Source organism: Hyaena hyaena, unplaced genomic scaffold (genome assembly GCF_003009895.1).
Source record: "Hyaena hyaena isolate Hyena2069 unplaced genomic scaffold, ASM300989v1 scaffold_308, whole genome shotgun sequence".
Lineage (NCBI taxonomy): Eukaryota > Metazoa > Chordata > Mammalia > Carnivora > Hyaenidae > Hyaena > Hyaena hyaena.
The window spans coordinates 1,349,972-1,377,450 of NW_024080942.1; the positions used below are offsets into that span (position 1 = coordinate 1,349,972).

Sequence of the window (27,479 nt, forward strand, 5' to 3'; positions counted from 1 at the left end):
CTCGGGGCTGGAGTGCAGAAGCGGCGAGGGGACCGATAGAAGTGAGTGGCAGCCCGGTGGGGAGGGGACTTTGAGAGTGTGCTTGGAGAGAGCGGGAGGCCACGGGCAGCTGCTTTGGAAAGGCCAGGCCCGTAAAGAGCAGGGCCCCGAGCCCTCAGGACAGCGCAGTGTTGTGCATGCTAAGAACCGCGTGCAGGGAGGGGAAGCGGAAGAAAGCGTGGTGCCCCTTAGACCAGGGGCGGGTGGGGGACGTGAGGCGCAGCCTGTGTGCTAACGTAGGGCGGGCGAGGAGAAGGCCTGGGTTCTCTTGCTGTCGTGGTCCAGGGGACAGAGGGGGCGGGTATGCCATTGGAGTGCGAGCGCTCCAGCTTGGAAGGGCGTTTGAGAGACCTCCTCCAAAGGCCATTTTGAGGCCATAAATCAAGGAGTTCATGTACTTACCTGCAAGCACCTAGGGAATGGATGCTTGGTGCTGCCGCAGCTGCGAGGCACAGACTGAAACAAGGAGCTGACGCTCTCGATTAACAAAGCACAGGATGAACGAATCATAGGGACTGGAATGTAGAGGAGCCTGAGAAGGGACAGGCACAGGGACAGCGGTGAGTGTGCTCCTCCCGTGCGTCTCTTGCTCTTTCGGCTGCTCAGAAAGCTGTGTCCAAGTTGTGAAGGGTAGCCAGCCACAGCTTTCAAGCTCATGTCCCACCGCCAGCCGCAGAGCCTGCCGCGCTGACAGTCTCTGTTTACGCATTACGGGGGGACAGAGTTTGTTCCGTCTGACTTGACCTGGGTACCCGTTCCTGGTGTGGCCAGCCGTGACCGGGGTCAGTGGTGGGGAGACAGGCTTGTGTCTGTGGGCACAGTGCCAGCAACTGGTGGGTCATCCCATGGTGGGTTGGGAGGTGTTGCCATGGGGGACGCTCCTAGAAAAGGTGTTTTATAAGCTGAAGAATCCGCCCCACCCCAGCCCCCCCATCCAAAATAGCAGCTAAGGTGAGGCCAGGCACAGCCCCTGCTTACGGTCTAGTGGGATAGAAAACTAGAACTGGAGCGGGAGAGCGCAGGGGGAGTGGTTAGCTGGGGGGGGGGTCAGGAAGTTTTCCTGAAATGTGTCTTTAAGCTCTGATTGTAAGGTTAAGTGATATTTCCTGGCAGAAGAGAGAGGACAAAGAACAGTCAGAGCTGAGGGGAAAGTATGAGTAAAAGGACAGGTCTTTCTGTATTTGTTTCTCATTCTCTTAAGAAATTTTATATAGACTCCTTGTCTTAAAATGAGAGTAAGTATAGCGCTAGTGGAATCCCCTGGGCTCCTCTAGTTGCTGGGCGTAATACTGACTCTTTGTACAGCTTTGAGCTAGTTACTGACCTTTCTTTGCTGTGGTTTTTTTTTTTTTTTTGTAACTTTACAGAATTAAAATTACAAGGAGTGATGATAGTTGATATGTCATTGAGGTACTGAGGGGTTAATCAGGTGACGCACAAAGCACTTAGCACCATTACACCTGCATACAAGTACAAGAACGTACAATTTTAAGGTTGACTAAAAATAAGTTTTAAAAATTTTGTAATGTTTTTTATTTCTTTAAAATTTTTTTAATGTTTTATTTATTTCTGAGAGAGAGAGAGAGACGATGTGAGCAGGGGAGGGTCAGAGAGAGAGGGAGTCACAGAATCTGAAGCAGGCTCCAGGCTCTGAGCTGTCAGCACAGAGCCTGACGCGGGGCTCGAACCCACGCACCATGGGATCATGACCTGAGCTGAAGGCAGACACTTAACCGACTGAGCCACCCAGGTATCCCACGTTGACTAAAAATAATTTAAGCTATATCTTTTTTTCAACTATACTCTTATTTATTTAAAAAAATTTTTAACATTTATTTTTGAGAGGATGAGAAGCAGAGCATGAGTGGGGGAGGGTCAGAGAGAGAGAGGGAGACACAGAATCGGAAGCAGGCTCCAGGCTCTGAGTTGTTGGGCATCAGCACAGAGCCCGACGTGGGGCTTGAACTCAGGAGCCGTGAGGTCATGACCTGAGCTGAAGTGTGATGCTTAACTGACTGAGCCCCCAGACGGCCCTCCAACTACACCTTTAAAATCTTGTTTCCTGGCCTAGAATGTATGTTTCCGGGCCCTGGCAGAGGAAGAGGTGTGCCTGTTTCTCTGTGTAGTCACTGTTTACTTCCGTTGCTGTTGATCATCTCTGGTACTCAGTAAAAAAGCATGCAGTACACACAGGTGGTGTGTTGTCGAGAGGTAGATCAACGAAGCGGACTTGGAGGTGACCCGAATGTTGGGACTGTTGGATGGGGCTTCAGAACAGCTGTGGTGGGCAGTTGAGTTACATTAGAAATCAGTAATAGAACCCTGTTTGGAAAATCCTCAAATATCTGGAAATCAAACAAGTCAAAGTCAAAGATAACATCATAAGGGAAATTTGAAAATACTTGAAGTTGAATGGAAGTGGAACAAACACGTCGATGTCTGTGGGACGCAGTGTGAGCAGTGGCCCAGGAACCTGGGGGAATGAAGCGCTTGCTGTAGAAACAGATGAGGTCTTAGCCATCTGAGCTGCTTACAAGGGCACGTTGAGCTCAAAGCAAGGAGGAAGGAGGGATGAGGGTGAGAGGAAGATCCATGAAAGTGAAAGCAAGCACAACAGAGAAAATTAGTGAGACTGAAAATTGGTGGGCTTGTTTGTTTGTTTGTTTTTTAAGTAGGCTTCATACCCAGCGCGGAGCCCAATGTGGGGCTTGAACTCAGGACCCTGAGATCAAGACCTGAGCTGAGTCAAAAACTTAACCGACTGAGCCACCCAGCTGCCCTGAAAAATTGGTGTTTTGAAAAGATCAAATTGATAAACCTCTAGTCAGTCTGAGAAAAAGAACACTTAAGCATTGTTAAGATGAAGACAAATTAAATATAAATTAAAAATGAAATATCAATTCATCTATTTTTCAAAGTGCCCTTAGAAACCCAAGAGCATAGATGGTGTCGGGAAGTGATGAACACGTTCCGTGCCTGATTTCCCAGCTGCTGAGGGAACTCCGCTCACTGTGTCAGTCAAGGAAGAGTCAGGAGAGTTAGAAAACAGTAATTTCTTCTGATTGATCTGTAGGTAACCTCCTCTTTTGTTAGAGAATGTCAAGGGCATTTTAAAAGAAAATTCTTATTTGCTTTTCATTGACCTTAGTATTCTCCTCCCCCGAAACTTTTAATGTTGAAGCTACAGAAAGTCGAAAAAAAAAAAATAGGTCAGTGAGCATTCTGTACCTTTTACCAAGTAATCGGTCGCTTTTGGGGGGGGGGTCCCTGTTTTCTGGTTCTCAGTGCCTTTTGGTGAACTGTTAGAGTGTTGTGCATGTCATGGTACTTGATTCCTTACGACTCCAGCTGGTGTCTCAAGAACAGGCTATTTTGTGTTTCCACAATAGAATCATTATATGCTGAGCTTTAGCAGGGACTCGGTGACACCTAATTCAGGACACGTGTAAGTTTCTTCAGTGTTCACCCGAATGGCTTCATAGCCTCTTTTTCAGGAGTTAACTAGAGTCGTGTTGGTGTTCGCTGCTTAGTGTTGGTGGCTCCTTAGGCTCACAGCATCTCGAATAGTCTTCCCAACCCCACCCACCCCCCTTTTTTTTTTTTTTGCCTGTTACAACATTGACTTTTTTGAAGAGTTCAGGCCAATTTCTTGTAATGCCTCACATTCTGGATTTTAATAAATTTTCCTCATAACTGGATTCAGGCACATTTTTGGCAAAAATTCTCTGTAGGTGACCAAGACTTCACTTTTATCATATCATATAAGATACCTAATGTTACTTTGTTCCATTCTTGGTAATACTAAGTATAATCATTTGATGAAGGTGGTATCAGATCATATGCTTCATTTTTATAATTAGGAAATTATCTTTGAGTGATATTATAGACCTTGTGAATGTCTTCTAATTTAGCACATTTTAGCATGCATTGGTGATCTTTGCACCCATTACTACTCTGGAGGCCCCAAAATAGTGGTTTTCTAGATCTGTCGTTCCTTATACATCAGTTTGCATTCCTTTGTAAAGAAAAGCTCTACCTTTCCTTTCGTTTCTGTATTTTTAAAATGTTTTTTATTTTTATTATTGAGACAGAAACAGAGCATGAGTGAGGGAGGGGCAGAGAGGGAGGGAGACACATAACCTGAAACAGGCTCCAGGCTCTGAGCTGTCAGCACAGAGCCCAGTGCGGGGCTCAAACCCACGAACCGAACCGTGAGATCATGACCTGAGCCGAAGCCGCACGCTTGACTGACTGAGCCACCCAGGCACCCCTCATTTCTTTATTTTTTGAGTATTGTTTTGTGTGCATGTGTTTTCAATAAGATATATTCCATTTTACCCTCCGATCTTCCTAAATTTGGCAAGGGGACTCTTTCACATTATCATTTCACCTTCTTGTTCATTTTTGTTTTGTTTGTTTATTGTTTATTTATTTTGAGAGAGAGAGAATGGTGGGGGGCAGAGATAGAGGGGGAGAGAGAAGATCCCAAGCAGGCCTCGCACTGTCAGCGCAGAGCCCACACAGGGCTCGAACCCACAAACCATGAGATTATGACCTGAGGCAAAATCAAGAGCTGCATGCTTAACGGACTGAGCCACCCCCAGGCACCCCCAGAACATCTTGTACTAGAGAATTATTCAGAAATGAGAAGTTTACTTTGTTTCTTACAAGGCCCCGCCCAGTCCCTCATGCAAAACTCTTAAGACTGGATGTGTTCTGGAATCCTGCGCTTATCAGGATTTAGGAAGGTAAGGTGGTGCCTACTACCTCCAGTAGGGCTTATAATCAAACACCTTAAAGCCTGTGATAAAACATGACTACCCACACTGAACAGGGTAAGGACTAATTGATATCCTTGTTCTGTTCTGCTCTGGTTTGGGGATGTCAGGATTGCAGGTGATAGTACGCCTGCATGTTTTCTCTGTCTTACGGTTATGTTGATATAAAAGAAACCATTCCCAGGAGATGTACTTTTGCTTGATCTGAAATTTTAATGCAGCCAGCAAAGGAATCGTCTAGATATGTCTCAAGAGGACTCAGTTTTTAGCTTTTGAAAAATATTGAAATAACAATACTCAGATACTGATATTTGATCCGTAAAACCTCATGATGTGTTAGAATTAATTGTATAAAGAAGTTCATCATTAAATATTAATGTAGATATTAAAGTAGTATTTAATATTGCTAAAATGAACAACTCTGTAGAGTCAAACAGGCTCAGCTGATTTTTTTCAAGAGCCTTCAAAAGGTACATAATCTTTGACATAATAATTCCATCTTTACAGGACACCTGAGTGGCTCAGTTCGTTAAGTGTCCAACTCGGCTCAGGCCATGATCTCAAGGCTGGAGGGTTTGAGCCTCCTCGTTGGGCGCTGCTGACAGCTCAGAGCCTGCAGGGGCTTCAGGTTCTGTGTCTCCCTCTCTCCCTGCCACACTCTCATGCATGGTCTCTCCCTTTCTCTCTCTCAGAAGTAAATGAACATTAAAACATTTTTAATAATAATGATAATTCCATCTTTAAAAACCTGCTGTAGGATTTTAACTAGGGAATCATAATGAACTTGGCTATTAGGCATTTCAGCTAAGGGAGCTAAGCTGCCTACAGCTGGTGAGACTGGCTGAGTCTCCACCCTCCCTCCTCCTTGTGTCAGGTGGCCTTTTCCACACTGGCCCGTGTTCCCTGAGCCTTAGAATCCTGTCCTGGCCATTCACCTGGGGGGCAGGGTGTCCGGTGGGTGTATCTCCAGGACTTTGTACGGGTCACACAGGCCGTACTGAAACTAGCCCTTAAGTTTACTTGTATTGGTAGAGCCCCCCCGTCCCCGGGCATCATAGGCTAATGTCTCCTGGCCTGGGAGACCCATGTTTTGTTGGCTTGTGTTCTCAGCATCCAGCACTGTCTTGTATCCTAGGTATGAAAATGTATTTGTTGAGTGAATGGATAGATGTTCAGGGAATTCGACCCATAAATCACTTAAAATAAAGCCAAGGTATTTGGATAGACTTCAGAGACTAGTGTCTGAGGTGTAGTAAGAGTCAGCCCGAGACAGTGCTAGGAAGAAGGGGGTATAGTGTGCAGCAGTCTGGTCCTTTTGTGAGGGAATGGTCTGGAGCTTTGTACCTGGCTAGCACAGTAGAGCTGTCCTCAGGCGACGAGGGTGGCACAGCAGGGCCCCTGCCTTCTAGCAGGGCTGCCTCCATCGAGGGAGGGGGTCTCAAAGCAGGGTTGCTGGGGTGGGTGAGGACTTGTTCATTTGGATTTTTAAAAATGTTTGACAGGGTGCCTGGGGAGCTCAATCGGTTAAGCACGCGACTCTTGACTTCGGCTCAGGTCATGGTCTCTCGGTTCGTGAGATGGAGCCCCGCATGGGCTCTACACCGACTGCACAGAGTCTGCTTGGGATTCTCTCTCTCTGCCCCTCCTCTGCTTGTGCTCTCTCTCAAAATAAATAAACAAACTTAAAAAAAAGTTTGACTTGTTCATAAAATTGATGAGACATTTGTACTTACTGTTAAATCTATGATTTGAATTTTACATATTTTAAATTTTGACTAGAATTGGCTTCATAAACTGTTAACCTTTTTCTTGAATTTTATGTCTATGTCTTCCTTTATCTTTCTTCAGCTTCCGTTATGGATTGCTTTCTAAAAAGATGAGAGAAAAGTTCAGCATGTACTCACGCCAGCCCTTATTTCCACTTCATAGCAACACCCCTCCCTTGTAGCCAGGCTTCAGAGTAACCCGGGGTGGGGGGTGCTGTCCTTCGCCTGAGAACCGTCTTTTCTCGGGTCTGGGCACGCACTGCCCCACTCCCTGCTGGTGGGCCCTAGACACCTGTCGGCCCTCTGTGACCCAGTGTCCCAGCTCCCAGGAGTGAGATTGTGCGTTGCCTCTCCACTTACTTTTGCCTCCAGGAGGCAGAGTGACATTGTGAAACAGGCTTCGGTTTCGTTAAATCCCCAGTTTCCTGATTTTCTACAAGAGTGTCGCTCCTGGTTTAGGATCACATGGCTGTGAGCTGCTGTCTGGAACCGTGGTCTTGTCCTCTGGGCCGAATAGTCAGTAAAAGAGCCCCACTTGAGTCTTATCTTTAGCCAGAAGCAAATCCAGAACATGTGAATCCAGGCTGAGGCAGTTTGATAGTGGTCTCCACACCCTCCCACCGCCACTGTGCCCCTAAGAACTACAGGCTGGGGAAATGCTTATGGGGGTTTGGTTCCCCATTTTCTTCTTCCTTTTTTTTTTTTTTTTAAATTTTTAAATGTCTTATTTATTTCTGAGAAAGAGACACACAACATGAGCAGGGGAGGGTCAGAGAGAGAGGAAGACACAGAATCGGAAACAGGCTCCAGGCTCTCAGCTGGCTGTCAGCACAGAGCCCGACGTGGGGCTCGAACCCACAAACTGTGAGATCATGACCTGAGCCTAAGTTGGCGCTTAACTAACTGAGCCACCCAGGCGTCCCCCCGCCACCATTTTCTTCTTCCAAAGAAAAAGAATAGGGAACTTGGTTTCCTGCCTTGAGCCACAAGGCAGTCTAGGTGTTTGAATTAGAGCAATCTGTGATACATTTTTCCTTTTTAATTTTTTCCTACCTGTCTCTTGACATGGAAAGTACCTGAAAGGATTTGTATTTGGAGACAGGAATAATTGTGACAACCAGTCTGAAGGTGGAACTCTCACCTGAGTCCATATTCTCCCCAGAGACACCTAGTGGCGTCCAGAGAGAGTTTCGGTTGTCACACTGAGGAAGGAGGTGCTGCTGAATATCCCACAGTGGACAGGACAGCTCCCCACCCCCCGCCCCCAGAATGGCCCCATCTATCCAGTCCTGTGGGAGTTGGCCACTGCCTCCTTACAGACCCGGTCGTTGATGGACACGGCAGGCGGGCCCTCTGCGGGTTTGTGAAGGCCAGTGGCCACCAGTTCACTGCTTTATCTCCAGCTTCCTCCTCCACCTCCATACCCACTCGTTTGGTTGTTCTTTTAAGTACCTTTCTTGGAAAATCCCCCCCCCCCACTTTTGAAATAAAGTTTGTAATATGTTAAGGGAACCGGTTTAATGTGAACAATTGAGTGGCATTTAGCACACTCACTGTGTTATGCAGCCGTCACCTCTATCTAGTTCCAGAACATTTTCGTCTTCCCAAAGGGAGCCCTTGTACCTGTTAAGCAGTATTCATCACACATACGTGTACGCGGAGAGAGACCCTCGCAACCACCGCATTCTGTCTCTGGATCTGCCTCTTTCATAGAAGCAGGATCTTTTCTGTTTCACCTAAACGGAACTATACACTTTGTGATCTTTTGAGTCTGGCTTCTTCACGTAGCATAATGATTCCGGGGACTGTCCACACTGTAGCATGTGTCAGTGCTACACGCCTCTTCGTGGCTGGAAAATATTCCATTGTTGGCTGTTGCACATTCTGTTTATCCATTTATTCATTGAGGACATTTGGGCTGTTGCCACGTGGCCTTTGGCCATTGTGAATAGTGCTGCCGTGAAATGTGTGCACGTGTATCGAGTACCTGTTCTTGGTTCTCTGGGGTACGTGCTAGAGTGACCATGCCGGATTGTGTGGCAAATAAATCTGTGTTTAACTTTTTGAGGAAACTCCATACTGTTTTCTTTCCACACTTAACTTTTATTGACAGAAGAGCTTGTGCTTGCTTATAATTTATGCAGTGTAATTCCAAAATAAAAATATTTTGTTAAATAAATATTTTAGAACTCACAGTTCAACTGGGGGGACATTTTATTTTGTTACTGCCTCTCCTGACCTGCAGACTAGATGTGTGCCTGGGGTTTGTAGATGCACAAGATTGTGAGTCCATCGACAGGCAGGTGGTTATCTGTGAATCATCAAGAATGAGTCTTTTCATGTAATTTGGAGAGATCATAAAAGCCTATTTAAATGTTTTGAAATTTAGTTTCTGAAAAAGAACAAGAAGATATTCCAGAAGAAATCTAGAATTAAGTGTACTTTGGTTCTGGCTGCAGTACAGGGAGAGGAGGAAAGTCAGGGGTTCTTCTAGATGCCAGGGCCAGGGCTCTGGATGGCCTCTGCGGGAGTGGCAGGAGTGGCTGGGGTGGGGCGGGTTGCACACACGCTTGTAGACCAGTCACACTTGCAACCAGTCTTGCCTTTGAGATTCAGATGAGATCCTTTACCTGTCAAATGGCGAAGTCTGGGTGACAGGACTTTAGAAGCTTCTTGAATTGTAATGATTGTTTTTACGATAATGTAATTTTTCTAGTAACAGGATTCTAAATAGGTCTTCCCAACATTTTGTTCAGTTGGATTCAAGGTATTTTGCATGAGGCATTTCTGAGTATTTTTTAAAAAGAAATTGAGGGACACCCGGGTGGCTCAGTTGGTTAAGCGTCCCGACTTCAGCTCAGGTCATGATCTCATAGTTCATGAGTTCGAACCCTGCATCAGGCTCTGTGCTGACAGCTCCGAGCCTGGAGGATTCTACGTCTCCCTCTGTCTCTGCCCCTCTAACACTTGTGCTCTGTCTCTCTTTCTCAAAAATAAATAACATTAAAACATTTTTTTAAAAAAGACAGTGAGATTGGGGACACCTGGGTGGCTCAGTCAGTTGAGCGTCCAGCTCTTGATTTTGGCTCAGGTCTTATCCCAGGGTCTCGGGAATGAGCCCCCTCATCGGGTTCTTTGCCAAATGGGGAGCCTGCTGGGGATTCTCTCCCTCCCTCTCTCTGCCCCTCTCTCCTGTTCCCACTTTCTTTCTCTCTTTCTCTCAAATTAAAAAAATAAAATAAAGGAGAAATTAAAGTAATTGAGATCAGAGTTCTTTTCCGCATCGAAAAGCCAAATACTAAATTAATACAAAGTACTGAGTGAAGTGGTTTGGGGCAAGAAATAGTGACAGGGAAGGGATGGGTGTATGTGCTCCTTCAAATGAAGGGAATGTTCCTCTCAACCTGAATGCAGTGCATCTATAGCCTTTTCTTTGTCTGTTGCAGACAATTTTTCATGCATTGGAGACCAGACCAGAAGCACTTCTGAAATAAGGTAATGTTGAAGTAATTGATCCTTGTCAGTTTTTAAAGCACAATGTTTAAATTTTTTCAGGGTTTCTTATTTTAATAACTTAATTTTTGTACAGTTTTGCCCACCTCTTTTTTAAGCCCATAGTTGGTTTTCAGAACAAATTGTTCCTGAAGAAACATGTTTTTTTGAAAGGCTCTGTCCAGTGTTCACAAGGAAGAGTTAAGGTCCCAGAGATGATAGTTCACATTCTGGATGAGAGCAGAATCTCTCCAACTTTTTCATTAGAAAGTGGGAGAGCCCTTTTCCCAAATCGAATCTTAGTTAGAATACCAGCAGGTGGTACAGATAGAGGTGAAGCCACACGATCCAGAGAAAAATCCCGGTGTGTATGCAGCGAGTGTTGCAGAGCAAAAGTGTCACAGAGTCGGGGCAGGGAATCTGGTGGGGGGTATACAGTTTCTTGTGTCATTCTGACAACTTGGAGTAAGTTAAGAGAAATTTAAATTAAAAAGCAAAACTAAATTGGCTAAATTCATTGCTTGAACAATTGGTTGTCCCTATGCAGAAGGTGAACTTGACACCATAGACAAAAATTAAGTCAGAGTGAATCATAGACTCTAAATATTAACCCTAGAGTACATAGAAGATCGTTAAGACTGGGGGTTTGGCACAGATTTCTTAATTATGACATCAAAATTAAAATCCCTAAAAGAGAACATTTATAAACTAGACTTTGTCAAGATGAAGACAAGACACTGTTTTTTGTTTTTTTTTTTTTTTTTTTTTTAATGTTTTATTTATTTCTAGGAGAGAGAGAGAGAGAGAGACAGCGTGAGCAGGGGAGGGTCAGAGAGAGAGGGAGTCACAGACTGAAACAGGCTCCAGGCTCCGAGCTGGCAGTCAGCACAGAGCCCGACGCGGGGCTCGAACCCACGAACCGCGAGATCATGACCTAAGCGAAAGTCGGACGCTTAACCGACTAAGCCACCCAGGCGCCCCTACAAGACACTGTTAAGAGAATGAGAAGACCAGCCCTAGGCTGGCAGGAAGTGTTAGCATGTGACGTGTCTTAGATGACTTGTATACAGAATAAGTAAGGAACTTTACACTCAGTATGAAGGACGTAAGTGATTTGAACAGACACTCCAACAGAGAGTATAGAGAGAGAGCAGATAAGCATTTGAAAGGACGGCCATAATCATCAGCTGTCAGGGGATGGACACTACATCCGCATGGAGACACCACTGTCTACCTACTAGATGGTCAACAGGCCGTCACACGGGGCGCTGAGATGGGCACGCGGGAGCGGGGGCGGGGGGACAGTGGCACAAGCACTTGGAAGACAGTGGGCAGTTTCTGAAGGCGTGAAGTGTATGCCTGCCATGCAGGTGTCCATATAAAGACTTGTACGTGCGGCGACATGGGTGCTTCCCAGCATGATGCCGAATGGGTGGAGCCGCACGCAGGGGCACAGGGGGGCGTCTGCAGGTGGTGGAGATGGTCATTGGCTGACTTGTGTTGTGCGTGTCGGGTGTCAAGTTGTGCATATGTTTCGTGTGACCTACACTTCACTGAAGATAATTTATGCTTTAAAAACTAAAGGAACAATAGAAAGCGGTGTGAGCAGGTCTCACGTCTACCTGGTGAACCTTTGTTTTCACGGTCACCACTGTCACTGTGTTCTCGGCTTCTGCAATGGGGCCTGCTCCACGGACTCTGGCTAGGAAGTCTGGCGGGTGAAGGAGGAGGTAATTTCCGGTCTCTGAAATCAATTCAGGCTGAAAATCTTACTACTACATTTACGAGTTCAATTTAGTGAGTGTTTACTATAGTTCAGTCCGGTTTTTAAAGGGCCTTGTGTGGCTTCTTGTGGGCTCCTCATAGCGTGTGAGGAGTGGTTACTCTTACTGTCTCCATTTTCAGACCAGATAGCAGAGTCAGAGAGAGGTTAGGAGCTTAGTGGAGGCCATCTGGTGACGAGAGGGTCAGGATGGGACCCTGGATGCGTAGGCCCCAAGCGCGTGGCCAGCACACCGCCTCCCGCCGGCCCCTCCTGCTCAGGTGGGCTGGATACGCACATGAGGCCAATAAACCCGCTTCTGCGGGAAACCCGGATACCCAGGGGTGTTGCTCGCAGTTTGCAGGGAGTGATTGTAAGAATAGAGAGTCTCTTTCTGTGATGGAGTGTAAATGGCACGGCAGGGAGCTTGGCGGTGAGAGCCCCTCACAGGTTTTTGAGTTCCTGAGGTCGTCGCCTCTGTGGTGCATGTGGTTGATTTCCAGCTTCCACCACCTGTCCTGCTGGATCTTCCTTCTGGTTGTGCGCCATCTGTGTCTTAGACCACATTAATCACGTATGGGTTCTGGCTCTGAAATAAAGGTGGGACAGTATGTGCTAGGTTCTTTGCTCGACACTGGAAGCAGGAAGATGACATAGGCTAACAAGTTGGGACGTGGAGGGAGAACATGGTGGCACAGGTGGGTTCCACCGGACCTGGGACTCAGGAGAAAGGCTCACTGGCCATTCCCTGTGAGTCCTCGGTGGGGGTACCTGCTCTCCAGCTCGTCCTGGCCTTGCGGTCCCGTTGCCTGAGCTGCTGTCCCCAAAGTACTTACGGTCCCCACCACAGTCCCCACTGTCACCCGACTGCTGTCATCTGCTCTGCTCGGCAGGTAACTGATGTGTCAGGGGACGAAAAGGAAGTGATGTGGGGGCAGGGGGCAGGGTGAGAGGGACAGATGGGGACCACGCCTCTATTTCTGATTGGGACGACTAGGATTGGCTTTATGCAGGGAAAGCCTGGTTCTTGCTGTTCTAGAAAGATGATAAAGTGCATTCCACCCCCGCTCCGCACTCCCCAGTGAGGCTCTCCCTTGGGAATGAAGAGATGAGGACAGACTCAAGCCATGCTGGCCACTGTGGTGATTGGTGACCATTGGCCACGCGTAACTGAGGAACACTTTCAATGAGGCTGGTCCAAATCAAAATGTAAAGTACACATTGGATTTCAAACGCATAGTGTGACACACGAATGTTAAATACCCATTTGTAATTGTTCTCTATCGATTATGTGTTGAAATAACATTTTTGATAACATTGGATTAAATAAATATATTATTAAGATTAACGTTAACCTGTTTCTTTTTACTTTCTCATACGTGTACTAGAAAACGGAAACTTCTGTAAGTGGTTCACACTCTGTCTCTATTAGACGGCAAGCTCACTGGACAAGAGCTGTAGGAGCCTGTGAGCACGGGGGCTGGGGGGCTAGGGGGCTGGGGGCCAGACACTCTTACACCTGGTGAGTGGGTTCCCCTGAACGAGGTGGAAAGCAGTTTTGACATGCTTCCTCTAGAAATGGAGAAACTAAGATCTCTTGCCCTCGATGCAGCACCTGCCACAGGAAGAAAAAAGATGTCCACATTATCCAGAAGGCTGCCTTGTTAACTGCTGTTGCATCGTTGTCAGAGAACTTGTGCTGGTGGAGTGATATGTGGGTGCAGGTGACAGGGAAGTGAAACGTCTTTTTATGGTCCTATGACCACACTGCCAGCCAGTCCCACGTTGCTTATGGCGCCTGGCATTGGTGACTCCAGAGGTGCCTGAATCCGAAGCGTGGTCTTGCCATTTGTGACTCCACCCATTCCTCTTGCCTACTGTGTAGACAGTTGGTAGGACTTCCCCAGATTGTGCAGACCCGGCATGTGCTCCTAGGCCACAGCAGTGACCTGCGAGTAGACCAGAAATCCCTTTTCACTTCTGAAGTGGTTAGGAGTCCGAGGGGTAACATCTAGACATCTTCTAAGTCCACAGAAGGACATTTGACTGTCACTCTTTTAGAGCCGGAGGGACAGGGAGTTTGTCTTTTTCACCACAGTGTCCTCTGTCCATGGCAGATACTTAATAAACAGATGTGAGTGAACGAAGAAGGTGTTTGTAGAGTAAGGCCGGGAGTGCTGCTGATAAAATTCTAGTGTTTTGCTCTCCATCTGGGCTCCACGCCGATCAGAAAGTGGGCAGGCTGCACCTGTTCCCACCACAACCGAAATGATCTGCTGTCGAAGAATCAGAGCTGTTTGGTGAAAATCAAGATGCATTCAGAAGAAAGAAATACGTATTGAAAGCACGGGTCGTGCGTCTGGCTTCTGTCACTTTCTGGGGAGGTGCAAGCTGCAGGCTGTCTGCGTCTGCAGAGGAGACAGCATAGGATGGCTCCGCTCAGCAAGAATGAGACATCGGCTCCCGGGGGCCTCAGTCAGACTGTCTTCCCACTGTCAACCAGAATGTATTTATGCCTCCTGGGTGTGTGTGTTTCCACTCCCACGGCCTGTGTTTCAAATCATGGACACCCCTTGGCCATTGCCTTCAAGTGGGAGGGAAGAATCCGATGGTTTTCGAAGGAAGCGTGAGGCCAGGCTGGGCACAGGTGGAGGGAGCGTCCACATACCAGCTCGGACGTACCTACGTGTGACTCCGGAAGAGGCTCTGGAGGAAAGAATGCTGGCAGGTGAGGGGCGTCTGGTGAGGAGCAGGAGAGGGAGAAGAGCAGCCGTAAAAGCTCCTGGGCAGAGACAGGCCACCGTCAGCGCGTCCTGCTGCTTCTGCTTCCAGGACTCAGAAGGCAAGTGGTGTGTGAGAGGCTGAGGCCGGCGCTGGGTGCGGTGGTCTCTTCCCCTTCCCCGAGGCCCCTCCGAGAGGCAGTGCTACAGAGCCGGGGCTGGGCTCGGCTCCCTGGGGCTCTGTCAAGTCCTCTGAGGTGACCAGGGGTATCCGCCCTGTTCAGTCTGGTGCTCTGTCAGCCAGAAATAATGAGGTGGGCTAAGTTTCAAGTTCTCGTCTAGTTCAAGAATTTTCCTAAACAGGCACAAAATAGTACTCATAGTTTAAATAAGTGTGAGTTTAAAATTATTTAGTATAGGGGCGCCTGGGTGGCCCAGTCGGTTGAGCATCTGACTTCGGCTCAGGTCTTGATTTCACAGTTTGTGAGTTCAAGTTTGTGAGTTCAGCACAGAGTCGGGATCTGTGCTGACAGCTCGGAGCCTGGACTCAGGCTCTTTTGTCTCTTTCTCTCTCTCTCGAGAATAAATAAACATTAAAGAATTCTTTTAATTAAATTATTTACTATCGATAGCAGAAGTGCCTTCTCTCCCAGCCACTCTGGTCTCGGCTGCAGAAGCAAGATGGTGAAGGGAATGCTGTCACTTGAAAAGCATCACAGTAAGACACATGAGTTGTGCCCCCGCCTTCAGAAGTCAGCCCATGGCGAACGTGGCTACCCTGCCGAGTGGAAGGGAACTTTCACTGGAGCATCAAGGCTAAAAGGTGAAACACCATTGGGACCAGGTGAACGAGGCCCCTAAAAACGGGCCGCTGCGGATTCCGGTCTGGATCCGTGAAGGGGCAGCACCTCGACCCAGAAGGGCAGCTGTCGCGGCAACTGGTTCCTCTTAAGGATTTCAAGGAGATGACGCACAATAACTGTTCTCGTTTAAAATGAAATTATTTAGTGCAGTCACAGGATACAGTTGACCGTCGAGCGGCATGGGTGTTGGGGGTGCCAACCCCCCCCCATCTTGTGCAGTTGAGAATCCACATAATAGCTTTTAACTTCCCAAACACTTCACTGCGGAGAGCCTGCTGTTGCCCAGAAGCTTTATAATATAAGTCATTTAACACGTATTTTATATATGTTATATGCTGTATTTTTAGAGTAAGATATGCAAGAGAAAACATTACGAAGAAAATCACAAGGCAGAGAAAATGCACTTAGAGCTCTGTGCTGCACTTACCGAAGCAGGTCCATGTACAAGTGGGCCCGTGCAGGTCAGACTCGTTCAAGGGTCACCTGTATTTGAAATTTTTTAAAGAAGCTTTCAGTGCCATACGTCTTACCAGATTTGATTTTAATATGTTCTAAAGTATAAATTCTTTATAGTAAAATTTATTTTATATTTTTTAAATGTTTATTTTGAGAGAGCACGAGCATGCAGGAGCAGGGGAGGAACAGAGAGAGAGAGAGTGTGTCCCAGCAGGCTCCGAGCTTCCGAGCTTTCAGAGCCGGTTGCGGGGCTTGAATCCGTGATCCATGAGATCATGATCTGAGCCGAAATCAAGAGCCAGATGCTCAGCCAGCTGAGCGCCCCAGACACCCGCCCCAGTAATTTGTAAATGTGACATTGCGCAGCTGCCTGTGAGTAACCGACGTGCAGAGGTAGAAGTATTGCCTTCTGAGGAAGGGGTTTAAGTAAATAAACCTCAGAATTTGTCACTGTTGCCCCTGCTGCCTTCTCACTTAGGCACATCTTTGGAGGGGAGGGGAGGGAACTACAAAAGGGATTATTATTATTTTTAAATAAAAAGTCTTATTGTGTTATAAGACAGACTGTGCTTTACAGTCTGTCCATGCTGCATTGCTTTCCTGTTGTTGTGAGGTCCCTGGTTAACTTTTGTCAGATACTGTGTCCTTTTTGGTGGGTCTATTCTGACCCCCAGCAGAGCGCTGGCAGAGTACTGGGAAATCGGGGAGATGAGTGTCGGAGTGGCCTTGGCAGCCTTTCACGGGGCACAGGCTTTCCCACGGCACTGATGTCGGGGCTGAGCACGGGCTTCTAGAAGGACACGTTAGGTTCCCACAAATGCACTTTGAGTGTGAGTGGCATTTAGCTATCAGTGACTTTATGAACTACCTGTATAGGTTTGTCATTTGAAAAGCATCGGAACCTTTATTTTTAAAAGGTAGTGAGGTTTCTCGTCTGCCTTCTAGAACATTGGTTGGGGACCTCAGGGTAGTCAGACCGTTTGTAGGGCTACTAGGTATGTTCACTTTCAGCAGAGATTGTTTCTTGGGTCTTACTTTTCTGTTGACAGAACTAGCATGCTTCTTCTATGAATTTATTTCTACTGAGAATGATTACATTTTTACATTGTCCTAATGCTTTAGGAGATGCATTTTATTTATTTATTTATTTTTTAATGTTTTATTTATTTCTAGGAGAGAGAGACAGAGACAGCATGAGCAGGGGAGGGTCAGAGATAGAGGGAGTCACAGACCGAAACAGGCTCCAGGCTCTGAGCTGGCAGTCAGCACAGAGCCCGACGCGGGGCTCGAACCCACGAACCACGAGATCATGACCTAAGCGAAAGTCGGACGCCCAACCGACTAAGCCACCCAGGCGCCCCGGAGATGCATTTTATTTAAAAAAACTTTTTAATGTTTATTTTTGAGAGAGACAGACAGAGTGTGAGTGGGGCTGGGGCAGAGAGGGAGGGAGATGCAGAATCCAAAGCAGGCTCCAGGCTCTGAGCTGCCAGCACAGAGCCTGACGCGGGGCTCCAACTCATGAACTGTTGAGGTCATGACCTGAGCTGAAGTCGGATGCTTAACTGACTGAGCCACCCAGGTGCCCCTAGGGGATGCACTTTGAGTGGCATTAACCAGTAAAGTAAGAAGAAAATTGTACTGCATTATCCGTAAATGTAAAGCATGCAAAGTAGAAGTCACCTGCGGGTGCATGATCTGACAGTAGGACTTAACTCAGTGGGGCCATTTACAATCTGCGTCCGGAAGTTAGGAGCAGGGAAATCTGAAGGGCCGGGGGCAAACAGTTTAAATTCACTGTATCCTAGTAGGGAGGTGCACCAACATCCTCCCTTTTCAAATAACATGTAAAAGTCCGCCGGATCGTTAGCGCAGAGCCAAATGAGGATGTTGTATGTGATTACATTTCCTGTCTTCATCTTCATTACCATTTGTTTACCTATATAAAACTGGTCAAAGCTTACTTTTTCTTTCATTGAATATTCTGATACCTGCTACTTCATAGAAGCTGATTGGATGGTAATGTATCATCAAAACAATGTAAATTTTTATCACTTTATAAAAGTTTTATTTTAGGGGCGCCTGGGTGGCTTAGTCTGTTGAGCGTCCGACTTTCGCTTAGGTCATGATCTCGCGGTTCGTGGGTTTGGGCCCCGCGTCGGGCTCTGTGCTGGCTGCCAGCTCAGAGCCTGGAGCCTGTTTCAGTCTGTGACTCCCTCTCTCTCTGACCCTCCCCTGCTCACGCTGTCTCTCTCTCTCTCTCTCCTAGAAATAAATTAAAAAAAAAAAAATTTAAAAAAAGTTTTTTTTAATGTTTATTTTTAAGGGAGTTTGCTCACGCATGCACGGGCAGGTATGTTCGTACACACACACACACACACACACACACACACACACACACACGTATGAGTGGGGGAGGGGCAGAGAGAGGGCTGTAGAGGATCTGAAGCAGGCTCTGTGCTGACAGCAGAGAGTCCGATGTGGGGTTCCAGCCCTTGAACTGTGAGATCATGACCTGAGCTGAAGTTGGACATTCAACTGACTGAGTCACCCAGGCGCCCTCTATTTTGAGAGAGAGAGAGAGAGAGGGAGGAAGAGAGAAAGAATCCCAAGTGGGCTCCTGTGGAGCCCAATGGGGGCCTCAAACTCATGAAACGTGAGGTCATGACATGAGTTGAAACCAAGTCAGACGCTTAACCGACTAGCCACTCAGGTGCCCCAAGAATTAAAAAAAAAATTAAAGCAAATTCCAAAATCACATCATTTCACCCATAAGTAGGAAGTATTTCTAACATTGAAGGATTTTACTCCCATTGCGACCCCAAACAAAAGAACAGCAACTCTTGGATGTCACCAGACAGCCAGGCCATGTTCAGATTTTCCTGATTTTCTCTCAGGAGTCTGCACATTTGGAGTCTGTAACGTTTTTGAAAACAATATAATGGAAAATTGAAGTGCGTACAAAAGCTAATAGTGTAAGAACTCTATCATTGAACTAAAGCAGTTCCCCGCTCACAGCCAGTCTTGGTTATGTCTTTGCCTCTTATCCTCGTTGCTTTGAAGCAAACCTCAGGCCTGTCCTTCAGTCTTCAGTACATTAGCATGTACTTTGGAGGAGTCGCGTTGCGTGCAGTATCCGCAGCGTGTGTCATGGTGCACCTGCTACAGCCGTAGGGACGGATGCAGGCCTGTGACTGGTCGTGGCGGCAGCGTCCGACCCGGGCTTGCTCGCAGTGTTGTGCGGGCGGTGTGTGAGGCAGGGAGGGTTTGCCCTTTGGGTTTGCACAGTCATAATTTTGGAGATTAACTTGGATTTGGTCATGAGAGAAGAATAGAAAAACAGAAGATGGTTTAAATTACTCGGGCAAATCCCTGTCTCTCAAAATGCTCCTTTGTCTTGGAGACGAGGGAGGGCACTTTTGTGGCTGAGCCGATTGTCGCAAACTCCTGCCCCACGTGACACTGGATACTCAATGGGGCTGGTTGTGGTTACGTAAGTTCCAGAGGTGTGTGAAAATTGAGGGGAACCTCACTAAAGTCAACTGGGGATACTAGGAGGGGAGGCTGATGGAGAGAGCCGGTACCACACGATGTCAGGTGCAGGCCCCGGTTGGAAAAGATGTGCGCTGCGGCTCCTACTGGAAGTCCACCGCCCCTGCCCCTCAGCCAGTGAGAACCCTCCGGAACCCCTGCTTGTGATTTGATGTCACGTTCCTCATATATGGCAGAACCAAACCTTGGAATCACGTCTTCTTTAGCAGGCTTAACGCCCAGTGCAGAGCCCTCCACGGGGCCTGAACTCACGACCTTGAGGTCAAGACCTGAGCTGAGATCAAGAGTTAAACACTTAACCAGCTGAGCCATGAGGTGCCCCCCAAATTTGGAATCATTTTTATACTAACACCCCATCTTATCATTAACAAACTTGCAGCATGAATGCCGACGCTAGTAACTGGGGTGCTGGGGCACTGCTGAACCTCCTGCCCGTTCTTTACTGGGGTCTTGATCAGGGGGAAGTGATGCTGCATTTATCGTGAAGTGAGGGGGCACCTGAAGCATGTTATTTTGCAAATGTGAAGTATTTGAATACAAAATTTGGGTTAATGCTTTGACTTACAAAGATGTTGGATACAATCTAAATTAGGGCAGATCATATACTTGCTTTTAGGTTATTTAAATTTCTATGAAAAGTATTTCCAGAACAGAAGTTCTAAATAAAAGCTAATGGCAGATGTGGGTCATAAAGAACAGATGTGAGGCTCTCAGCAGGTCCTGTCTTAGCGGATTAGACTAGGAAATGTACCAAGTCAGCACAGCCAGGGCTTAGCGGTGACTTTGCAGGGCAGGGGAGACCGAGCCCCGGCCACGGAACCTGATGGTGGGATTTCCAGAAGCCACTGGGGAACTAGGGTAGTGAAGAGAAAAGCAAAGTGATCACATGTAAGTAACACTTAAAATGTACAGCGTTTAATTAGCAAAGTAATATAAACTATATCATCAATATTTGGGAAATGAAGAGGAAAACATGACCAATAATTCTAACAAAAATGCGATTAGTCTTTTTAAATGTCTTTTTTAACTAGTATATATTTTTATTCTTTTAAAATAGCTACAATTATTACACACAAATTTGTTTTGATTTAACATAAGACATTTCCCCAGATGTTTGTACCTTCTTCTTAGTGATACGTCATAGTTCTCCTAGGAAAAAGTTAACATTAACTGGTTTTACTTTTCAAACTGAAAAGTATGGACCAAAAAAATGTGTGCTTCGTGGTTTCAGAGCCCAGGTAACTTGTTAACCTTCTTTTAAAAAGATGAAGCATCATCATTTATACAGTAGCCCGTATCTTGTTTATTTCATTTACTTTATCCTCGTAGAAGAGCATTCAGGTGAACTTTTAGTTTAGGAATTAGAGTTTAATTTTAGGAAGTAGAAAGTTTTTTGCTTCCTCTCAGTCCCGCTGTGTATTTGAGTGTGGGCTGCCCCCTTTGTGTCGGTGGGCTGCCGCTTTCTCTCTGGGTGGGCATCGGCTGGCTACTTGTCTGGCAGTGGTGGCCCACAGCTCCCTGCTGCGCCTGTGAACTGGGTCGGTGTCCGCCGGCTTCTAGCGAAGGGTGGCCCTCCTTCTGTGGATGTGCATGTCCATCTCCTCCTGGACACTGCCCACCTGGTGACCGCAAAGCCAGGGTGCGTGAAAGTCCGTCCGTCTGTAAAAACCTTCTTTTCCAGATTTGATTTCAGAAAATTCATCTTTGAGGTGGAGAATAGAGAATGTAATTAAAAAAAACTTTTTTTAATGTCTAACCGCAGGTTTCTCTTTCTCACCAGATCGATTGTATAGATTAAATAGGGTGTTACAGGACATTTATTTTTATTGCTAGTAGCAATAGGAATATCTGTTTTCTTAAAAATGAACAAATGTGGATTTTGAGTCTCTTTGTTGAGACTCAAATGTGGGCACTGATTATAGGGGGATCTGTGATCAGAAGCAGGTAATGTTGCTGGAATCAAACTGCCCCCGCTCTGTACACTCGTGTAGGAGATGGAACGTGATCACACGTACGTGCGCACGTGCACGTGGACGGTGGCAGGACGAGCCTGGGCGCTCCACGAGCTCGGAGGACGCCTCACCAGTGCTTCCTCTTGTGAAAATTCTCTTGTGTCCTCTCGGTGTACGGTAGCGTTCACAATCACAGTCCGAAAGAGCTGGTACGTGCGGACTGGCGCGAGCCTCCGCGGCGCCACAGGAGGGCTGGAGGTGTTGTTTGCAGCCTTCCACGTGCTTCTGGCAGCCACTTCAAGTAATGCCTTTGGAAACGGCTATTTTAGTCAGAAATCTTTCTGAAGCTGTGTCACCGTGTGTCACCTTCCTGAGGTGCCTGGACCTCCTGTCCTGTCCCTGTAGGGCCTTTCCTGATTGTTCTCCAGACTTTAACTGCAGGTCAGTGCTGGTGACTCGAGGTTGCTTTCTGGAGGTCCGGCGTGCGCCCTGCTCACCCCTCTGCCTCCTGCCTGGCCTGTTGTGTACATGAGTAGACAGCACGGTTGAGAGCAGGAACCAAGGACCCACACACACTTTTTAAAGATACTTTTCGTTGGGAAAGATATTTTTGTTTTCATCACTAAGTATACCTGGGGTTTCTGTGATGGAAACCATGTTGGTTTATTCTGAGCACCTGTGTGCAGAATGGGGAAGTTTATCTAGACTACAAACCCTAACAGGTATGCTTCCTGGTCCTCTGACGGTTTCCTCCAGATATGTTTCAATCTCAAGAAAATAAATAGCTATTGTTAATTAAGAATCTGGTGTGTATAATATTAACTGTGACTTTTGCATAAAATCTCCTGCGTGTGTTTGCATAGGACGTTGAGGCCCTTGGATAAGCCACGTTTGCATGGGGGAGCCAACTGTTAAGAGATGTTGGTAATTATATCTTCAGCTTCGTGATGCATTGGTAATTATGACTGACTTCGCAGTCATGTTCTTGGTCAGAAATGCAACCCCAAGTTATGACATTGCCTTCGGAAAATAAGTCTCTGGTTTAACAGGACGATTTTGTTGCAACTCTGATTTAAGGAATAGTGTTTAGTAAGACTGAGGTGGAGCACAGCTAAGGATGGGTGGCCCAGCTGCTCGGGCCAAGCCTAATCTGGCCTGGACCTATAAGGACCGAGGTACCGCTTCTGAGTTTACTGAGATCCCAGGACCCATTTTGGTGGGAGAGCAGACTGTCCCTGAAGCAGAGGCCTGCTGGATACCATACTGAGTCGTCTTAGAATTGCTGTGCAGCCGTCCTGACATCTTCTCCGGGGAGGGGGGGGGAGGTTATGGGTTCACCATCATTGACATGATGTTGAGGTACAGAGCTGGGGAATAATAGTAATTATAATGTATTAATCCAGTCCTTGGTAGCATTTTATAAGTTCTGATGAATGTTGAAGAAAGGTACTCTGATATATAATAAAATTCTAGCACTCAATTTGTTTCCTTTTCTTATCTGCTTCATTAATTTCCATTGTTTATTAATTTTATTTATGCTTGCATTTCTGTTTCAGATCTCAGATTCCTTGAAGTGGCATTGAAGAGCACTAGGACCTGAAAATGAGTGAACTTGACCAGTTACGGCAGGAGGCCGAGCAGCTTAAAAACCAAATTAGGGTATGTTGCTACATGTGTATTTAGTTTATTTTATAAATCATTTGGATTTCAGGTCAGGTGTTAACCTGTTTGGGAAAAGGTGGGTTTCAGAATGGCTGCGGAGTGGGGTGAATTGAAACTGAGTTTTCGCTGGCCCAAGATGATCACGGAATCACATACTTGGCCTGGCACGTGATTTTCAGGGTTTTGTTTTCTAGTACATCATTATTTGAATATACAAAAAATGTTTTCAATTTCTAAACGTCTCTGTATGTTTTCTCTAAACCTTGGGAATTTGCTTCATGACATCCTTTTGGTCACTGTGTGGAGTGCGGTGTGTGCTTCCTTCCCTTGTGACTGTTAAGTTGAGGACGAGAAACTTGTTTAAAAATAGGGTAGTAACAACCACAAGGAAAGGGGTCTCCAGTGTGCCAGAGGCGTCCTGGGGAAGGGCCAGTGGATCTGGGCATCTCCCTGTTTTGATAGGCTGTTAAACAAGAGCAGGTATATCTAGCTGAAGATAAAAACACCACACGTAATTCATCTGCCCTGTACAGCGAGTAGCTCCCCGACTCGAGGGTGTGAACCCCAGCCTGTGACTGGCACGTGCCGTCCCACGGCAGAGCCCTCGTGCTTCGGAAAGGCAGGAGGGTCTGAGGACATCAGTTCTGCTCTCCAGTTTTATGCGACCATGTTTTTAATGAACATTTTCTAGAGGAACATTCAGTGCCAGTACTTGCTCCTGTGCTCAGACTGGTGGTAAGAAGGCCCGAGACCAGGAGGGTGGCCCCGGAAACCTGTCGTCGGGGCTGAGGCAGATCCTCGTCCTCCTGCGGAAGGAGCTCTCCAGGCCTAGCTAGTCCCACGGTGTCATTTTCAGCATGTGTCTAAGCAGCAGTTTGTTTTTGAGTCTGTGGTGAGGGTGGAGCCCGGCTCCTTTCAAATGACCGGCTGTATGTTCAGAAAGCTGGCTGGTAATTGGAGAAAGAAACATCACCCTCTTTGGAGCCAACTTTTTTTCTTAAGCTCGAGAAAAGATACTGGAATTTTTTAATTTACAGCCAAGAGGAAACAAAGTAGCTTTCAAATTCAAATTTCCAATCTTAACATTTAGAAGATCAGATACAGCTCAATAAAAATATGGAAGATTTGGTACTTTTGTTTGCTCTGACCAGATTTGTTTAATATGTCTGCCCACCCTTCAGAATATAGAAATCAGAACTTCGTGTTTCTAACAGCTATTGTTCAAGTAGAAGCTGTTGTTCATAGTGGACTCAGGTCTGTTCACAGCAGATAAAGTTTGCGTGGCATTGGTGAAAGACCTCCGACTTCAGGGAAAACAAAGCCTGAAGGTTCATGTTGTGTCTCTTCCCGGGTTACATTGTGAGCCGCAGGCAGTGCCCCCAGGGGACAGGGTGAGTGTGGGAGCCACACCTGGAGTTTGAAAGTGTGAAAAGAGGAGCACCTGACTGACTTAGTCGGTGGAGTGTGAGACTCCTGATATCAGGGCCCTGAGTTCAAGCCCCACACTGGGCGTGGAGATTACTTAAAAATAAAATTAAATAAAAAATGAAAGCGTGAAAAGAAATAGGAGGAGGGGCAGGGAGCCTGGAGGGCTCAGTGAGGCGGCCTACTCTGATCTCGGCTCAGGTGATCTCCGTGTTCATGGGGTCAAGCCTTGCGTCGGGCTCTGCACTGGTGGCATGGAGCCTCTTGGGATTCCCTCTCCTCCTCTCTCTCTGTCCCTCCCCCACTTTCTTTCTTAAAATAAATAAATTTTAAAAAAAAGAAACAGGTGGAATCAATTAAAAATTTTTTTTAAGAGAGATCAAGAGAGTACCTGCATTGGCAGGGGAGGGGCAGAGGGAGAGAGACAGAAAGAGACAGAGAGATTGAGAATCTTAAGCAAGCTGCACACGCAGCACAGAGCCCGATTCAGGGCTCAGTCCCATGACCCCTAGGATCATGACCTGAGCCGAAATCAAGAATCAGATGCTCAACCAGCTGACCCACTCATGTGTCCCCAGGTGGATTCAATTTTTAACAGATTTTTGTCTAAACCAGTGTATCTAAAATACTGTCATTTTAACATACAATGAATAGATATTTTTTTAAAAAAATAGATATTGGGAGTGCCTGGCTGGCTCAGTCGGTGGAGCACGCAACTCTTGATCTCAAGGTTGTAAGTTCAAGCACCACATTGGGTGTAGAGAATACTTAAAAATAAAATCTTTATGGGCGCCTGGGTAGCTCAGTCAGTTAAGTGTCTGACTTTGGCTCAAGTCATGATCTCATGGTTCATGAGTTCTAGCCTTACATTGGGCCCTACGCTGACAGTGTGGAGTCTTCTTGGGATTCTTTCATTCTCTCTGCCCCTCCCCTGCTCTCATGCACTTGCTTTCTCTCAAATAAATTTTAAAAATAAGATAAAAATGTTTAAGAATAAATAAGAAATAGTATTTTTATTATTTCACATTCCTTTCTTTGAACTGGGGCTTGAGAAGTCAGTGTGTCATACAGGCCTCAGTTTGTCTTGCTGTGTCTCATGTACAAACCAGACCATCCTGAGGAGAGCACCTGAGCCGCAGGCTTCTACACACGCGCCTACCCCGGCCAGTCTCAGGAGCCAAGTCTTTGCTGGTTTCCTTGTACAGCACCAGGATGAAGGCAAAGGGTATCCCAAGTCCATTATGCCAAACAGGAAGAGAAGGCTCTCTTTCAAAAAGAAAAAAGTCTTTGCTTTCTGATTGCCCAAGGAGTACATACTTGTTAAAGAAAGCAGGGCATAGGGAACCAAACAAGCAGTGGTCAGTGGCTCTAAGAAGGTTTGCTTTCTCAGATTTGTTTTGAAGCTGAAACACCCCAAAGACCATCTCATTTTACTTAAGATGGTGAGGAAACACAGGCTCTCAAAGGGATGCCGATCAAACCATAACATGTCTTAAAGTACACAAGCTAATGAATGGATTAAGGAAAAACTCGAAATGTATAGGTGCAGATCGTTAGGAAAACTCGGTGCGTGACAGGGTCCCACTTCCAACTGAGCAGAGCAGGCGCCTTCCCCAGGGCCCGAGCAGGAACAGTCCTCACCATGTGGTCACTGGTTTGGAGGTGCTGTGGTTTAAGGCGACAAAAAAGATGACCTGTTACCATCGGGCATTTCTCACCACAGCCAGTATGGAAGGCGCTGAACCAAATAATAGCCCCGTCAGGCACGTTTTCACCAGGCCGCTCAGGTGGAAGTTAGTCGGAAAGATGGTAGAGCCGTCTCTGTGTTTACGAAGCAGTCACAGAGATCACCTGCAGTGTGAGAAGTTGAAGGTGCTCATTCTGAGAAGTGTGGCACTCAGTGATGTACAGCATGTGTTGGCTGAAATGAAGACTAAATTGGAGTTCTCTGTGTTTAGTTTTTAAAATGGCTTTTCCTGGGGCACCTGGGGGGCTCAGTCAGTTAAGTGTCTGACTTCAGATCAGGTCATGATCTCGTGTTTCATAAGTTCGAGCCCTGCATCGGGCTCTGTGCTGACAGCTCAGAGCCTAGAGCCTGCTTCGGGTTCTGTGTCTCCCTCTGTCTCTGCCCCTCCCCCAGCTAGTTCTCTCTCTCTCTCTCTCTCTCTCTCAAAAACCTATAAAAACATTACAAATTAAAAAAAATAAAATGGCTTTTCCCTCCATTTACCAGTAGTAACCCCCTGGTCTGTTGTGTGGTATGGTATGAAATCCAGTTTGATGTTCATACACTAACCAAAGTGAAGTCGCTTAAGTCCTAATAAGAATGGAATTAGAAAATACATGTTAGGGGCACCTGGGTGGCTCAGTTGGTTAAGTGTCCGACTTTGGCTCAGGTCACGATGTCGCAGTTCATGGGTTCGAGCCCCATGTCGGCTAGCTCAGAGCCTGGAGCCTGTTTAAGATTCTGTATCTCCCTCTCTCTCTGCCCCTCCCCCACTCATGTTTTGTCTGTCTCTGTCTCAAAAATAAATAAGCTATTAAAAAAATTTAAAAATATATATTTTTTTTTAAAAAAAGAAAATACATGTTAAACTCAGTACTTGGTAGGTAGAATTCACTGATGAAAGACTTGCTGATCTGGACCTTCCCTCTGCTTACCTCTTATCCCAGATCAAGGTGCCGGCATAGACATGCTTCATGACATAATTTTTTGGTGTTTTAATTATTTAATCTATTAAGTAGAATTAATTAAGCAAAATGACTTCTTTTTTTTAATGTTTTAAAAAAATTTTTTAACGTTTATTTTTGAGACAGAGACAGAGCATGAGTGGGAGACAGGCACACAGAGAGGGAGACACAGGATCTGAAGCAGGCTCCAGGTTCTGAGCTGTCAGCACAGAGCCTGACGCAGGGCTGGAACCCACCAACAGCGAGATCATGACCTGAGCCAAAGTCAGACACTCAGTCGACTGGGCCACCCAGGCGCCCCCAGGATGACATTTTTTTTTT

The 27,479-nt window shown here is 46.5% G+C and overlaps 1 protein-coding gene across 5 annotated transcripts in view; it reads left to right on the forward strand.

Annotated features, from left to right (window-relative positions):
• GNB1 (G protein subunit beta 1) overlaps nt 1-27,479 on the forward strand; it is an 87,002-nt gene that overhangs the window by 32,546 nt on the left and 26,977 nt on the right. For 3 of the 5 annotated variants that reach the window (XM_039248413.1, XM_039248409.1, XM_039248410.1), the window contains exons 2-3: nt 10,030-10,078; nt 22,937-23,039. In XM_039248413.1, the coding sequence (XP_039104344.1) occupies nt 22,983-23,039 (57 nt within the window). In that variant the 5' untranslated portion in view covers nt 10,030-10,078; nt 22,937-22,982. The remainder of the gene's footprint in view (nt 1-10,029; nt 10,079-22,936; nt 23,040-27,479) is intronic. The other 2 variants (XM_039248411.1, XM_039248412.1) reach the window with 1 other exon arrangement.